The following is a 17607-nucleotide window of genomic DNA, read 5'->3' as shown; positions in this document are numbered from 1 at the left end:
TTATTGAAGACCTTATCAACAACTGGGAATCAGGTTCAAATTACATGAAATATCTTGTGTAACTTATTGCAGTGATATCCAGTGCCAACACCTGGCAGACGAAATGGCACGACTCAACAAAACACTTGAAATCAAAACAAACAAAAAATGAAATAAAAATATCACATCTAACTAAAAATGCTTTCCCACCCCTAATCGATCAGGCTTTGTGTGATTGAAGCTGAAGCATGATCATACTTCTCTGCTTCATCTTCTCGTCACAACATTTTTTGTCATGTGATGTAAAAAGATAAATCACGCGCAGCTCAATCAGGACAGGTTTAATAACAGCAGCAATTGAGGCCAAATGTTTTATAATTAACAGTTGTATCAGCACCCTATAAAACCATGACCCCTATAAATCCCATTTTAGAGACCAATCAATCCCCCTCTTGGACTGAAGGGCCTATTGATCCCTCTCTGCTCGGCTCACTTAAACGCTTTCTCCGTATCCCTTTTTTGTTTCCAGTGAAAGGAGCATTTCGATTGCACTTTTTATTGGAGGAAAGATTCCGCCGAGAGGAAAGCGATGGCTCGAAAATTAAACGGTGACATTTTAATTACAGGACATTGATAAAAGGGATCTGGGTAATGGCTGTGTACAGGGCGACCACTCATTGTCCCGCCTGATGTGCTAATCAAGTCGGACTGCTTTGGAGAAAAAGGTCATCGGCCGATACAAAGCAGAGACGAAGCTCGGTGGGAATTTGGGAATATGAGGGTCCCGGACTGCCAGAAATGAAGACGCATCTCCAAACAAAGCGCGGTCAATACCCCGGTGAGGGGCCCCGCCAGACGTATTATCACTATAGGTCACACGAAGCGCAGCCATAGATCATCTGATGCTACAATTTACATGTCACAGAAAGCATTTGTGACAGGCCGAGCTGCCACAACACGACCTTGTAGGCTCCAGTTTAGTTAAATCAACACATCAGACCACAGCACTACTGATCAATTTATCATGTCAGTATATAGCCTATATTAATATGCACTTAACAGCGAGCTGCAAAAACCCCCCCAAAAAACTTCAATATTAAAATGTTGCTGTGAGCTTTTGTCAAAGTTTCCACATAAATCTTGCAAGTATTAATAATAAAATAAAACAAACAAACAAACAAAAATCCTGAAACTAAGAAAGTCTTTGACACGCACCAGATGTGTTGTAATCCTTTCTCTGTTGACACTGGCGTGGGTCCGTTTTAGTGAAATGCTTTGTTGATTTTAAGCTTCCTCATACTGTAAAGTCGTGAAAATTTACAGGAGAAACCTAAAACTGTGGAAAACAATACATCAATGCTTTTTTAAACTCACAATTAAGCAATAGCCTGCAGTTATAAAATTTATGTCGGACCTGGCATGGGCGTACCAAGCTCGTTGTGGCCCAGGATCAAAAAGCTATGTAGGGACCCCACAGACTATTTTCACAGATTTTAGTTTAAAAGCAGGCATTTCAGTATAAAACTGCATACTAAGATCAGGGAGGGTTAAAATTATGAACATAAAGATAAATTCATTTAAATCTGTCGGGGTGTTTACAATGAATACATCCTTATGTCATAAATGAATATTTTTTCCCTCAAACTGTCACAATCAGCCTTGCTTCCTCCAGCATTGCTGCTTGCCACACCCCTAATCAGTTTACTGCTCTCACCTGCCTCTGCCACCTGTTCACAATCCCCATCAGTTCAGCCTGGGTATATATGCAGCTTCCACCATTCACTCACTGCCAGATTGTCATTGCTCTCATGCCTGACCTTCCAGCACTCCGACCACAATTGCCTGCCCGTTACCGACCTGATCCGTCCCCGACTACCGCTTCCTGCCTTGCCCTTGGAGCCTGCTCCCCAGTGGTTACTGGGTTTCTGTCCTGGAGGACCACCAACAGTGAGTTGTGGATCTTCAGTCATCTTGTTGTGCCAGGTGTCTACTCTGTCGGCCCAGAGGAAGGTTACTCTGCTCTGCTCATTGGGAACCAGAGTTCAACTCCAGCACTGAACCTCACCAAGTGGCTAAAATAAAGACTGTTAACCTGCCCAGATCTCTTGTGCTGCTTTTGGGTCCTTTCTCCGATCATTTCACAAACGTGCTATGAAAACATTGCAGATTCATAGTTTTCCACTTTGTTTCCCCATGAGATCTTTAAATTAATGTCAATCTTAAACAACACTACCAAAAATGCTATTAGTCTGATGACTAACTATTTAAATGCCAACCTGATCACTTGACGTCACCAATTTTATACAAAAAATGCATATATAATTTGTTATTTTATACATGTTGGGGTCCTGCGATGGACTGGCAAGCTGTCCAGGGTGTACTCTGCCTTCGTCCAAAAGACAGCTGGGATAGGCTCCAGCTTCCCCGCGACCCTGAATTGGATTAAGCAGTTTGGAAAATAAATGAATCAATGAATGTTGGGGTCCTGGGGATTTTTTTTATTATTTTTAAAGATTAGTCTTTAAATATAAATTTAAAAGTTAACAAGTTAAATAAAATAATAGCTAAACAAAGTAAAACTTGGGGCTGATAGGGAGATTTGAGCAAACGTGTGTAGAAATATTTCTCTAATGGTTTCATAGCCGGTTTATTATAAAAGTTTACTATAAAATTATGTTATATGGAATAACATAATCAAAATGGTGGAAAAAATTTACTGTATGGACAAAAAGAGTGCCAAACTATTTTAAATACTTAAAAAGGGCAGAAGAGGTGAGTTATAATCTGATGAAGCCCTTAAGTACCAAACAAACAATCGACAGTGAGCATTATTAGAATCTTAGAGAACGTCTTCTTTGTATTTATGTATGATGCAGGGTTAGTGTTATTGGACAGCATCAAAGTAGGTTTTTTAGAGGCATTTGTTTGTTGCTTGTGGTGGATGGCGGCATCAGGTCACTTGTTCAAACCTCAGCTGGGGAGGGGTTTAAACAGTGTCCTTTCATTATGGATGTTCTCCCTGTACTTTTGTGGGTCTCTCCAGGTACTCCGGCTTCCTCCAAAACATGCATGTTAGGTTAAATGGTCCCTCTAAATTCTCCCTAAGTGTGAGTGTTGTCTCTGTGTTGGCCCTGTGATGGACTGGTGACATGTCCACACTGTACACCAGGGTGTGTCTCACAATCTAGACTCCAGCAACTCTGAACCAGATTAAGAGGTAATAAGGAAAAATGAAAGTTTGGGTTTTTCTTCTCTTTCCTATAAATCCACGTCAGTGGATTAATGGGTTTGCGTGTCAGTGAGAGGACTCACTGTGGTTTGATGTTCAGAGTAGCCAAGTTTTTGCACAGAAAATGAGAACGGAAAGCAAAGGGCTGACTTTACTTGAGGAAACTGAATGAAACTGAAAATCTGACATGGCTCGGGTGTAGCTCAGTTGAACTGAATATTCAAATGCAATCAGAGATGTAAATAATCAAAAACAAATATAACCATCCAAAGTTTACTGCATTTAACTGGCATTGAAGCCCAGGACGAGGAGATCTGTTCACATTCTGGGCTTAAATTGTCCTGTTCAGTGCGAAGAACAGTGCTGGTTAGATCCTAGCTTCTTCACACAATACGTCAAACTACAACACATCATTGGGCAAGATATTGAACCCTGCACTGCTGTCATCGCTGTAAGAATGTTTGTGTGACTGTAAAAGCACAAACTGATTCACATCAACACAGACCGCAGCATGAATGGGTGTGTGAATGGATGAATATGGTTTGTAGTGAAGAAGTCCACGAGACTAGGAAGGTGCTTAAAGTTCAGTCCACTCAGCATAATCATGACTCAAGATCCTTTTTAGTTTTAATTATTTTATAACATTTAGTTTTACCATTTTATTAACTATTCGTATGTGTGAGCGTTAGATGTGTAGGAACCTTTTAATAATCAGCTTACTAGTTTATTTAATTGCTTTGTTGGATTCATTCATTCGTTCTTCTGTACTGCTTGGGTACTGTCATGGCTGTGGGGAAGCGAGCCGATCCCAACAACCATCGGGCGGGAGGTAGAGTGCACCCTGGACAGGTCACCAGTCCATCATGGGGGTGGTATTTATTTTTATTTAATAACATAAAAATACAAAATAAAACAATCTTGAATTTTGAATTCATATGACGAGCTCCTTTTGCACTGGTCATCCATGCCTCCATGTGTACAGTAAATATCCTGACCGGCAACTGGAAGACGTTTAGCTGGTCTGTTCATTTGTTGTTTTGTTGGTTTAGATGCTGGAAATGTGAGCAAACCCCAAGAAAACTGCTGTCACCTTTCTTTAAGTCCGTTTGTTGCAGAGACTTTCATCAATGGCCTGCAACTGATACCTTCTGTCACTTTTATTATTGATCGTCAATCTGGTGCCCAAGTTTGTTTAGATTTTTTTGTTAATTTTCGTTTCCAAACTGTCTGGAGTCAAAGTGAAGGATGTTCAGTTAATATCAAAGTTGTGACCAAACCTCTTTTGTAAACTTTCTGACACATTGTAAGGATCAAACTGAACAGAGGTGCTTCTCAGAGGAGTAATTGATGGTTAAAGGAAAAAAAAAAAGCATCTACCACTGCATGAAGATCACAAGATCTTTCAAAGCAGATTTTATATCTTGTCAAATAAAGCGGGTATGTACCAGGTACGAAGGGGCCTTGAAAACATGCAGTCATTCTGCTTTCTGGGTTTCCTTTCAAACAGCAGATAATAGACACCTGCTTGAGTGTGTTTCAGGGCCTTGAAAAGAGCCTGCACTGTTATACAGACAGCTGAATAATTAATTAATCAGGCTACCTGTCAATAGAGCTACAGCTCAATTCAGACAGACATTTTTGCATAAATAGCATCATACAAGGTCTCAGAGTGAGAAGCAAAGTACAACTTAGAGTACGTGATACAACTCAGGTATGAAGGCCACAAGAACTAATATGAGATTTGTTTAGTTAATTTTATGGTGTCAGCCAGAAAATTAATCAGTGATCTTGACATTTAGGTGTTTTCAGAATGATGTGAGTAACATCAGAGATCAGCCAGAGTATGTCACACAAAGCAAGATAGTAAAAGCAAAAGAATTGTCTGTTATAAAAAGAAAAAAAAATCAGCATACAAGGTTAAACACAAGCAGGTAGTCAAAGAAACACAAAGGAGCAGTCAGAAGGAAACCAGACGAACAGGTACGGTCCAAGTAACGATGGAGGTTTGAGGCAAGAAAGCTGGAAAGCAAAGTGACAAAACATACAGGTACAATGGCTGCAGGCAGATGATTAGCAGAGTGGAAAGAGTTCAGGAAAGGGATGGAAAGGGTTGTAGTCGCTTAGCTAAGAAAAAAACCCTGACCTATTTGTTGTCTTAACCCTTTCCCTTGAACCAGCTGGAAAATGGAAAGTTTTTTTTATGGAAAGTTCATATCAGAAGGTCTCATACTTCTGTTACAGCAGATTAAGGTGTTCTTAAAGAAAACAAAAAAAAAAGTAAAACAGACATGAAAGCAATGTAGAGTTAATGAAGTTCAGCATCATTTACTGCAGATTCGCTTCATAATTGATGCATAAAAGATCTTTTCCATCAGAGTTATGTTGAGCAGAAAAGAAAACGCAGCATGTCCTTGATGCTTTAAGAGAAAACGCAACACCATCTTTACAATTTTTTTTTTTTTTTTGTTGGGCTCCACTTCCATACTTTTAACTGCTTTTCACAGGTTTAAACACTAATTCACAGGCGAGAATAAAGCAGATGTTAATTAAAGGTTGACTGACATTAATTATGAAATGCAAATTATTCTGAACTCTGGATAACAAGGTGCTTACAGGTTTGGGTCATCCTGTGGCAGGACATGTAAATGTCAAACAATTAATAAAGAAACTGTGATGTTTTTTTTATCATCTTCCGGCTAGATGAGGAGTCAGGGCCAGATCCTGAAGGCTTTCTGAAATTTGTTGTTATTTTAATGATGACACCTTCTGGCTGTCCGACTTCACACCTTGTTGTTTGCTTATTACTGCAGGTAGACTCGACACAAACTAGTGATATCCAAACAAAACTTCCGGTCAAAGAGATGCCAAGTTCAGTCTAATTCTTAGTTTTGTGTTATTAATTTTCTTAAATTGTTAGTGACAAATATCTGAATATTACATTACATGGTATTTTAATATTTTGTTAACTCAGTTGTTTTTTCATGCCCTTTTTTTTTTTTTTTTTTTTTTTTTTAACAACGGCAAAAAAAGAATCAGTTCTAAATGAAAAAAAATGGAAACCTATTAGTTCTTTAACTTTTATTTCAGCAATTTTATGCACATATGACTGAATTTGACTGAATTTTTCTGTTAAAGGTGAAGTATGTAAGATTTTCAATATTTAAAAAAAACAACTAATAAAATAACTACAATCATAATTAGAAAGTTTTTTGAACAAGTTTAATTCATGACAAATGACAAAAAGTACTTTTTTTTACTGATAGGCAAACATTTAAGGGTCTTTGTCGTTAATTAAACTTGTAATTTAATAACGCACCAAATATGGACAGACTGGAACCTACATGTTTAAAAAACTATCTAATTATGATTGTAGTTAATTTTTTAGTTAATTTAGTTTGAAAATATTGAAAATCTTACATACTCCACCTTTAAAACATGCAAGTAAGTCAATACGTCACATGAAATGACTTACTTTGAGCAGAAATTTGGACTGAAATTTTTGTTACAGAAACTCAGGGAGGTTTTGTTTCATAAATCAGACGGTAAACACTAAAAAAAAAAAAAAAACACCCTTCGGTGAAAGCTCTCACAGTGAAACCAGATAGCTTTGGGGCACACAAGGAACCTTTTGTCAAGTATTCTAAAACAAAATGTCATACTGCAAATAAATATGGCTCAAATCAAGCCTTTTGTTTATATGAAACCAGTATATATGTGTGTATATATATATATTTATTTATTTATTTATAGTTTTATCTTATGACAGTGTTAACACAAATGTGATTTTTATTAATCAGACCCAGGCTACTTATCGAGTATTGAGACCTGCAGTGCGAACCCCAAGGCTATGTTCACACTGCAACACACTGCGTTTACACACACGGCGACACATGTAATCCCTGAAAAGGTGCCTTTTAACATTCGGTGGTAACTTTTTATTAAACTGTGACTTTAAACAGAACATTTTATAGAATCTAACATTTACACAGTATTGAACTTTATTAATGCTAAAATAAGAGATTCATTTAGCAGAATATATTGCCATTAAAACATAGAAATGATTAATTCGAGTTCATTTAATCAATTGCACAAATTTTCAATATAAAAAGTGCTAAAAAGAAAAAAAAAAAACTTGAACCAACTTCAGCTTATTCAGACATGATGCTGTTTTAAACACAAGCTATATGGAGTTAAAGGATGTTTTCTTAACATTTTTCAGGAAGAATTTAAAACATGGAGCAAGCTAAGGATAATTTTGTACTTATTTATTTAAAATACATGGAAATTTAATAGACATAATGATTTTTTGTGAACTATTTGTAATGATAAAGATCACTTAAGTTTATTCATATGATGAGACATATAACAAAGTTAAAAAACAAAAAAACAAAACACTAAATAAACAAACCACTTCTCAAACTCAACCACATAACTTTGTTTAAATAGATTTTATTTAACAAGGTTAGAATATGTGCCAACACAGAAACTTGCAGAGAAGGCCGTTATCAGTCAGCAACATCAGAAAACTAACATTTCTCTTTGTGGTTTTAATGCTTTCTATTTTCAACGTGAAAAATGTTATATAACAGGGCAAATGACACAAGCTTACAGAGGTAAAATGATCACGCTCATAGGTGGCACTAAACCCCTTAAAAAAAAAAAAACCTAAATAATTAAAAAATCCAAAGTCATAAAGAAATGTCAAAGCTTGTTGAGTCCATCTTTTGGTTTCATTTTAGCCATAAGAGTGTATCGACTCAGCATTCAATACCAAACTTATCACTAGTTTTTTAAAAATTTTTTTATTTACTTTTACCAATTCTGTAAGGATTTATACCTGGATGTTAAAGGGTGTGTTCGAATATAGCTGAATGCTGAGAAGATGTTATATTTACTCTACAAATGCTGAAAAATCCAGAAAATTAAATTTTTTTTTTTATCACCAAGCCAGTGATATCAATGTCTTCATGAAAAGAAACAACATCATGGAGGAAACAGTAACAAAATGAGTTTCATTTGCAGTTTTCTGGGGCAAAAAAGGTGGATTTTAAACACGATAATGTGGAAGAGATTCAAACACACACACACCCTCTACTGTAACAAATGTCCCTCAACAAGCCGTTTTTATCTCAGAATGAAATTCACTGAAACAGTAAAGTGGTAAAGGATCATATCTCCTCCAAGTCACTGAAAAACTAGTCTTTAAATTCAGAGCATTAAGGAAGGAGTCCTGAAAGGTTTCCTTCTAACATCAGAACCAGATCAATGTCGTGTCGACTCAACTCATTTCTACAAAACCTGATAGTCTACTTATTCAATTCAAATCTTGTTTATTCATTCATATTTATATTAGTCACTAAAAAATAGTTCAAAGTGCATAATGAAGTAAAACCGCTGGTCGGTCTTCTCCAGAACCTCTGATTTCATTTTTCTTTGTTTCAGATGTTTCTGGAGCTGCTGGACCACTGTCAGTTAATTCGTCATGCTGAATGTGGAGATCTGGCTGATTTTGCACCAATGCTTATATTTCATTGTTTGATACGTGTTATGTTTGGGGGTACATGCATGCACTGCAGACTTTAAACCAGGGATGGGCAACTCCGGTCCTCGAGGGCTGCAGTCCTGCAAATGTTAGGAGTATCTCTGCTGCAACACACTAGACACACATCAAACTTAATTAGCTGACTTGTGCAGAGCTTGACATCAAACTCTGCACTTGTCTGCTAAATACACATGAATTTGAGTCAGGCGTGTTGCAGCAGGGAAAGTCCGAACGTCTGCAGGACTGTTTCCCTCCCCTGCACTAAGCAGTCATTAACATGTATTTGGATCTAAAACACATCTTTGGATTTCCTCAGTTGTTTGTCTGTCAGATGCAGTTTTTAAGGACAGAAACTCTCACTTATGCTAACACAGCTGCCGAATGATTTATCAAGCCTGGAAATAAAAAGCAAACAAAAGAAGAAAAAAAAAAAAAGGCCTGCTGTAGATTTAGCATTTCCCCACAATACTAATGACATGATGGAGCTCATGTTTGATTCTTCTGCACATGAGACGTGTTGTAAAGTTGGGAAGACATTTAAAATGTGTGTCATTTAATTAGAAATAATACAAAATTGCATATCTGGATGGTTAACTGATGCTTCCTCTGGTGCACCGACGTCCGTGTGCCATTCTTGTGATTCATACATGCTGCCACATCTTCTGTGAAGTTATGAAAGGAAAAGGACATTAAACTGTTGAACATGATGACTTCTTCATGGGAACTCTGCTCTGTCCTTATAGAAGAATGTCTCTAATTCACCATTTGGCTCCTCTTTTGTGATGCCTGTACAAATGTCTGCCTTCTTAATACAACCACTGATCTCTTTAGAAATTCCAGCAAAATGCCTTCATTTACACACGTCACACGGCGAGTTTTAGTTAAGAAGTGGTTAAAAAAGACCAAGAAATCATTCAGAGGTGTTTTCCTTATAAAGCTCTGATCAGTTTTTTCCTCACACTTCACAACCTAAAAACAGAAACAGCTGCTTCATGTAAGAAGACAAGTTAAAGACATCTCCAGTCGGACATCAGCTGTCCATTCAGTGGTTTTTAACATGAGGCAAGTCAAAAGACGTGCAACCAAAGTGTAAACAGGTTTTAACTAAAATAAAGCTCGGCTTCCATCAAGTGTGAAAAATCCTTTTTAGCTCAGTGATCTTAAAAATGAAGAAATGTGTGATTTTACTCTGTTGTCAACCACTGGGATTTGCTTCAGACTCTCACGGGCCAATTAATAGCTTCCACGTCTGCGTACGCACGCTCACGGAGACGTCACTGCAGCAAACGTGGCTCCATTTATCAAGGCAGTCTGAAACTTTGGTGCATTTTAAATTTAAATGATAATGGTTGAAAAATAAGATAAAAAAAAAAATGGGCGAATGATAAAAAAAAAAAACCAAAAACAAAACATGAATCAATCGCTCCCTTCCCTTATGACTGGACACAGTTTCCTCTTCTGGCCCAGATGCAGGAACTAAAATTAGTTTTTTTGGGGGGGGGGGGCATCTGTCGAATACAGCAAGAATTTAAACTTACTGAGGTAATAACTTACACCACTTGGAAAAACAGGCACAAGAGAGGGGCAGTTACTCACAGGAAGAAACCTTGACATTCACTAGACTGCTGTCATCAGTAAAGCACAAGACGGTCATTTGATTCCATCACAGAAGCGGAGCACAACTCCAACATGGTTTTACAAGCTTCTTTAAAACTTGGCTGTTGTCTCTGATCCTTAATGGATAATTTATCTGCCTGGTGCTCCCAGTATTTTCGGATTATCCTCAAAAACTTAAGGAGCTGCCTGAAGCAGGAGATACATATTAAAAATACAACAAACTCATTTTGGTCTGTAAATGTTAGAACTTCGACACCAACACTCTCAGGAGACGCAGGCTCCTTCATGCCGTGGCACACAATAGTTAAATAAAGAAATACTCACATAAAATATGTAACAACTAGTGATTTATGTCCATGTACATGAAGCCACTTGTATAGTTTAGAAGGGCATGCTCGACCCTGAAGCCTTTAATAAGTATTCGAAGTTTGGAGTCAAACGTCGATTGTGGTTGTACGGCAGGAGGACGTCACTGCGTCTGCTGAGCTCGTCTCTCCTCCAGACAGCGACAAACCCACATGGACACCACCTCTGCATTTCCATCGTTGAACTGGACAATGAAGGAATGATCCTGCAAACATGGTCAAAGAACAAATTGGGACCTTTTAGATGTTTTGTTTGAATAATAAAAACACTAAAGAGTTGAATGAAAAGCAAAAACAAAAAAGTTGCTTTCTGAAATATTTTTTGAGAAATGAAGAAAATATAAACTGTTTTTTTTTTTCTCTTTTCGGAAAAATCACATCTTTACTCATATTTCCATAAATATCCACTTCAATCAGTATTGCTCCTTATACAAGCATAACAACAGATGTTATGTAATAAAAAGAACATAAACGGATGTAAACCCACAATGAGCTCATACATAAAAACAGAGAAAATTCAAGCAGCTATCAATGTGTTTTTCTTCCCTTTTATAACATTATTTGTACAAACACACAGATTGGAGACACAAAATATAATTGTACCTGAACGCAAAGTGAACAATTTGTTTATTTATTATCAACCACAAGTCACAAAATGGTAATAAAATAAAATGGAGCATCATTAAACCCAGTTAAATATTAATGTTTAAAAGACAATATCTAGAAAGGATGAACTAGCCTGATGATCTGTGTGAGTTATAAAAGGATGAGATTAGCTATAAAGTAGAAGATTTCTAGGATTCTGAACATTTGTTGAGTCATTCAGCTGAAAAATAAAGAATGAAAAAAAGCTCATTTGAGCCAATAAATCTAAATATTTATGTTCCTCGTGTGGTTGGCAGCTCTTAAAGCTGTTTGGTGCCGACAGTGTTCACTTGAGTGAAACAGAGATGTAACATGCGATATCTCAGATAGCTGTCTCAGTTGCCAGCCTCATCGTTGACCTTCCCGACCAGAAACAGGGGGTCACAGGGATCACATAGGGGTCACCGGGCGAGAGGGGAGGAGGTCGTAAACGAGACAAACTGACTCAGGCCAAGCAGAAATTTGATTTGAGGCGTCTCGATGTCCAATTAGGTAAACAGCACTCTGGCGAGGGCCTTTAAATGAAGTTGTCAACACCGATCTCAGCAGATCTGCCCTTAATGACAACAGACTGTCTCTGGTGTACACGCTTTGTAGATTTGTTGCGATCAATGTTCCTCACTCAGTTCTGGACCACACACTCTTAGTTAGTCCACTATGATGTACCAGTTCACACCAGTTTTGAGATGCATTTATGACAAACGTTAAATATATGTTCCAAATGATGTAAAAACACTTTCACAGCTGATTTGCAGCTCACTGATCAGTCAGATCACCTCTTCTATTTACGTCCAACACTACAGAGAGGTTGGAATTTGTGCAACCTTGTGTCACAAATTACAAACAGGAGAAAATGGCTGCACTACGTATTGTTTTAGCAATCATGATGAGATATACACATGCAAAATCAACACTGCAGGACAAAAAATATCAATAAGGGCAAATTAATTCAAACAAGTCACAATTAAATAATTTTCTAAGTAATGAGAAAGGAAAAAGCATAATTTACCAACGTGTGAGCGTTCCCAGATGCATGCAAACCTCATCACACTTGAAAAGCAATGCATAGCGTGCAACATTGAAGTTCTGTGCTCGGTGAAACGAGTGAGATAAAGGAGAAAAATCTGGTTGCAAAGACAAAATAAAACAGAAATTCTGTGTTTTTATAATACATGAACGACAACAAAGCCTTCAATTAAATATAATTAGTTAATCTCAGACTGGTAGATTGTGCCTCTGAGTCCCTTCAGTTGAGAGATTTCTACCTCAGATTGAACTGGACACAAGGAGACGTGTATGGTTCTGGTTTAAAACATCCAGTTTCAGTGACGTTCTGTCCGCTACTTCCGCCAACACGGCTCAAAAAGGAGCACTGGGAAAGTAAACAGACTTAGCTCTTAATAACAGCCTCCAGGCCAGCAGCACAGAGCGGCTTCCTTTAAATGCTTTGTGGGTCGAAGCCAGTTATATTTTTCAAAACATTAAAGTTTAGCTAATAAGTCTATTTAATAATAACAACTTATTAATTTTCTAAGCAAGTGCACAGCTGAAAGAAAAAACATCAAGTCAATATTCATGTTGTCTAATGAAAATTTCTTTATCTCTAAAGTCTGCAAACATTAGAAAAAAACATAATGTGATGTCCTTTACTTCAGTCTTAATAAAAACCATACTACATCTAATAAATATATGATTATATAATATTGTTGTAAATAAATGCGATGCAAATGACAATTTCAAAAAATTTGAAAAAAAAAGATGTGTTGTCATCTAAATCCTGAAAATACTGCTCAAAGTCCACATTTTAATATATTCACTGTGATTTGCTACACTTTTGTCACACAAATCCTCATTTATCTATTCTAAAAATGAAACATATATACAATGTAATATTAGATTTACTATTTATTTAAACAAAAACATCAAATATTTAATCAATCAATAAGGTTTTCAAGTAAGGTTTGATTAACAATGTTTTTGCATTAGTGATATTCTTCTCTTTTCTTATTTAAGAGTCTAATCAAACAACAAGCCACTGCATACTAACATGAAGAACTTTCTGACAATATAGATTACAAGGCTAACGAGATCTCAGACTTTATTGATCAGGACAATTTTGCAACTTAAAAAAAAACCCAAAACAAAACAATTCTGAGGAAACTCTTTGGCCTTGAAACCAGGTGTGTGTGCTGAAATGAAATGAACATAAAATCCTAAAGTGTTGCAGCCTTGTAAGTACAGATAAAGGTTGTTGGACGCAGTGTCCAACTGTTCGGCACGTAATTATTTTCGTTATGATCAATTTTCTGGCCCAAATTTTAATTTCTTCTCTTGGTCCTTCCTGTCTGTTTGGAAAAGGGTAAGTGTCGCTTTCCTTTGGAAAACATGGGCAGGGCTACTGGGAGAAACTGGGATTGGACTGTGGGGTGCAAGGTCAGTCGATAACCAACACTCACATCTTTTGAAGATTAAATCCAAATCTCCCGACAACAATATCACTAATTTGATTCTACTTGGAGGAAGAGGTGACTCCAAGGTGAGCCATGTTTATTTCAGCTGTTTCTTCTGAGGTTGTTCAAAACCCCCAAGCAACAAACAAACTGGTGCAGACTCTGTAAGATTAGCAACAAAGTAGGACGCACTGATCTACTTTGAGCCTGCTCCTGAGAGCCCTCTTGACTATTTGTGGTTTTACAGAAAAACATGGAAAACTGAAATATGTTTACAGTTAAACCTCATTCAGGCTAAAAACAATGGCTACGTTTGTTTATGTCACTTTTTAAAAAAAAAAGATTTGCAACTTATTTGCCTCGTTTTCTTTCTCTCCTCATCAGGGACAGTGAATCACTGAATCTGGACAGTTTTAACACGTTAAAGGAAATGGTGACACATTCCTGGGTGCTCTCATTGTGCACAAACTGCATGGGATTGCTAAGGACTGAAGGGGATCCCCATCAATCCTGTTGTCCTTCTAATGGGCAGCTGGGGTTAACACAGTCTGAGGTTAATTACTCTCATATCACTGCAAGCGTGTGTGTGTGTCAGTAAAAGACGGGTGGTGTGGATGCTCCTGGGTGCTCCGATGTCCTGGACACCCATCTCATCAATCATTCTTCTTTGCCTCAGTAGAGAAGAAGTCATACAAAAATAAAGTCGGAAGTCCTCAGTGATGGTTTTAAATTCAAGCAGCATCACCTCTGCTCCAGAAATGAACCCTGACAGGCCACAGACATCTGCTGCAGTTTGACCTGCATGAAGGCGCTTGTCATATACACATGCAGCATCGCCTGGTGGCCGTGATGCAGGAAGTTCGATCAGTCAATGGTTCAGACCACATGTCCACATTTAGAAGCTCTGCTGTTGTCTGAGAAATGTGCTCCTCATACACACGAAGAAGCACGGTAACAAATGGGTATGCAAATTATAAAATGTGAATTTTACTTCAGTATTTAGGGGTCAATAAGACTAGAAAAGTGTTTCATAAAAGGAATAAATTTATCATTTAAATTCACACATGCCAAGACACTAAAGTATTGTTAACTATAGCTGAAGTACCAATGGTGGTCCCACCCAAAGACTGCAGTTTAACAGCAGGGACAATCTTTAATTTCTCTCGACATATACCATGACAGAACATGCACTGCATACATTCGGTTTGAGAAAGTGTGACAAAAATCAACTGTACAAAAGGAAAAACAGACTGTCCCATTAGAAAAATCATCTCCCATTTAGATCCCAATACCATCCAGTTACTCGGCTTTAAAGGAAACATATAAGTCTTTATTTTAGTTGCACTTAAAGAAAGGAAAAACTACTTCTGGTGATTTATTGACCAAAGATTAACAGATCTGATTAACTCAACTGAGCAAACACCAACTTTTTAATGACTACTAAATTTTTGATGGGAAATTCTGATGGGAAGCTGAGATAAAACCAAATGAGCAAATGTTTAGTATCTAAAATAACTAAAACCTAAAAAGGAGCAGTTTGTTGGGACGCTACACAGTGAATTTTACACTTTTGCATCACAGTTATTTGCTTTGTCACTGTTTTCTGAACTAAAGAACGCTGCATTGCTTTGTTATATTGCTAGCTGTTGAGAAATGTGCAGCCCGAACACTTATTTTTCCAGTCTTTGTAAGAGTAAGATAAGCAGCAAGCTGTCCAACAACTCGGCTCATCAGTGGCAGGATATGCTGGGCAGCTACTGTTAATGTGATGATGTTTAAAAGCACAATTTTAACATCAAACGTCCGATGTGGTGATGCCTGCATACAACATCAGCTCAAACCACGATAAATTTTTGTAATTTGAGTTGTTTGAGAAGGTTAAAGTTAATTTTTCTGGGTTTCCCATGTGACTAGCTCAAGCTCAACTTCCCCGTCACTATGCTGCATCTCACGCTGCATCTAATGTGTGAGGCTGCATCTCACGCTGACTTCCAACTATTGCAGGTAAGAAACTGACTTCATTAGTCTTCATTACCTCAAACAAACAAAAACAATCAAACCTAAACTTTTCATAATGAAGAAAAATGCATTAATAATTCATTTTCCAAACCGCTTAGTCTAGTGGTGTTCAAAGTTGGTCCTCGAGGGTCGCTGTCTTTATTTACACTACTCACAAAAAGTTAGGGATATTTGGCTTTCAGGTGAAATTTATGGAAAATGCAATATGTTCATGCTACAGTGATATAATATCATAAAAGTAAGACATTTAAGTAGAAGGATGCACTACTGATTTCCTCATCGCAAAAAATTCATTCAACACAAAAGGTAACAACAATGGTAGTTACACCACAACAAAAAATTTGAACGTCTCAATATCTCGTCATGTGCCCTTGAGCATCAATTACAGCTTGACAACGACGTCTCATGCTGTTCACAAGGCAACTTATTGCCTGCTGAGGCATGGCATCCCTCTCTTCTTGAAGGGCAGCCCTCAGGTCATTGAGGTTCTGGGGTGCAGGGTTTCGAGCCTCTACACGACGGCTAAGCTGATCCCACAGGTTTTCAATGGGATTCAGGTCTGGAGAGAGTGCAGGCCATTCCATTTGAGGTACACCAGTCTCCAACAGCCGTTCCCTGATGATGCGGCCTCGATGAGCAGGAGCATTGTCGTCCATGAAGATGAGATTAGGCCTGTGCTGTTCATGTAGGGGCACAATCACTGGATTAATGATGTTATTCAGGTAGTATGGGTTTGTCACTGTACCATTCACAAAGTGTAGGGCAGTTCTGTACCAAGTGGACACCCCTGCCCACACACTGTAACACCGCCACCACCAAAAGCTCGCCTGGTGACAACAGTGGCTGATGCATAGCGCTCTCCCTGGCGTCTCCAACATCGTTGCCGGCCATCATTTCTGCTCAGTGTGAATCGACTTTCATCAGAGAACAGCACTGAGGCCCACTGGTTCCTCGTCCAGCGTAAATGCTCCCTGGCCCATGCAAGACGATGATGCCTGTGCCCGGTGGTGTGGTCAGGTACCCGTGCAGGTCGTCTAGCACGCAGACCGTGCTGATGGAAACGGTTTCCAATGGTCTGACGTGACACTTGGGTGCCTCTCACCTCTCTTAAACGTGCCTGGAGTTGAGTGGCATTCATCATCCGGTTTCTCAGGGCAGTGTTCACAATGTAGCGGTCATCAGCACGGGATGTAGCCAAAGGACGTCCACTTCTAGGCCTTTCTGTGACTCTTCCAGTCTCTCCATATCTCTGTTACAACCTGCTGATGACACTCTGTGACACTCCAAGCTCAGTGGCCACTTCTGTCTGAGAACGTCCTGTTTGAAGCATCGCAATGGCAAGGGACTGTTGTTCCATTGTTAGGTGTCGTCTTGGTCTCATGATGTCAAAATGTGAACAGCATGATGAGGACAACTGTTTAAACACCAGCTCTAATTGAACCAGGACATTTATTGGTCAATTCAAGGATCACACACCTGCCGTGATTTTTGCCGTTAAGCTCCTTGTTAGAGAACAGCAACTTGTGCAAAATTTATTGAAACATTTAACAGTTGGACATGTGCATTTAAAAGCTTAGAGAAGATCACATTAAGTTCACCTGAACAGGTTTGAATGCATTTTAGGCTTGTTGTGAAATTTCACCCAAAAGCTGAATATCCCTAACTTTTTGTGAATAGTGTATATTCCTGCTCCAACACACCTGGCTTCCATTAAATGGATCAAACAGCCAATGAAGCTCTGCACTAAAGTTTGAGTCAGGT

The 17607-nt window shown here is 38.2% G+C and overlaps 1 protein-coding gene across 1 annotated transcript in view; it reads right to left on the bottom strand.

The window, feature by feature from the left end:
- Positions 1-10356: 10356 nt before the first annotated feature.
- Positions 10357-17607, bottom strand: part of map2k5 (mitogen-activated protein kinase kinase 5) — a 59368-nt gene continuing 52117 nt past the window's right edge. Inside the window, exon 22 of the mRNA XM_079246377.1 lies at positions 10357-10938. Coding sequence (XP_079102503.1) covers positions 10837-10938 — 102 coding nt within the window. The 3' untranslated portion in view covers positions 10357-10836. The remainder of the gene's footprint in view (positions 10939-17607) is intronic.

This window comes from Telmatherina bonti (genome assembly GCF_933228915.1).
Source record: "Telmatherina bonti genome assembly, chromosome: 1".
NCBI classification, from domain to species: domain Eukaryota; kingdom Metazoa; phylum Chordata; class Actinopteri; order Atheriniformes; family Telmatherinidae; genus Telmatherina; species Telmatherina bonti.
This window is presented reverse-complemented; position numbering and strand designations above follow the sequence as displayed.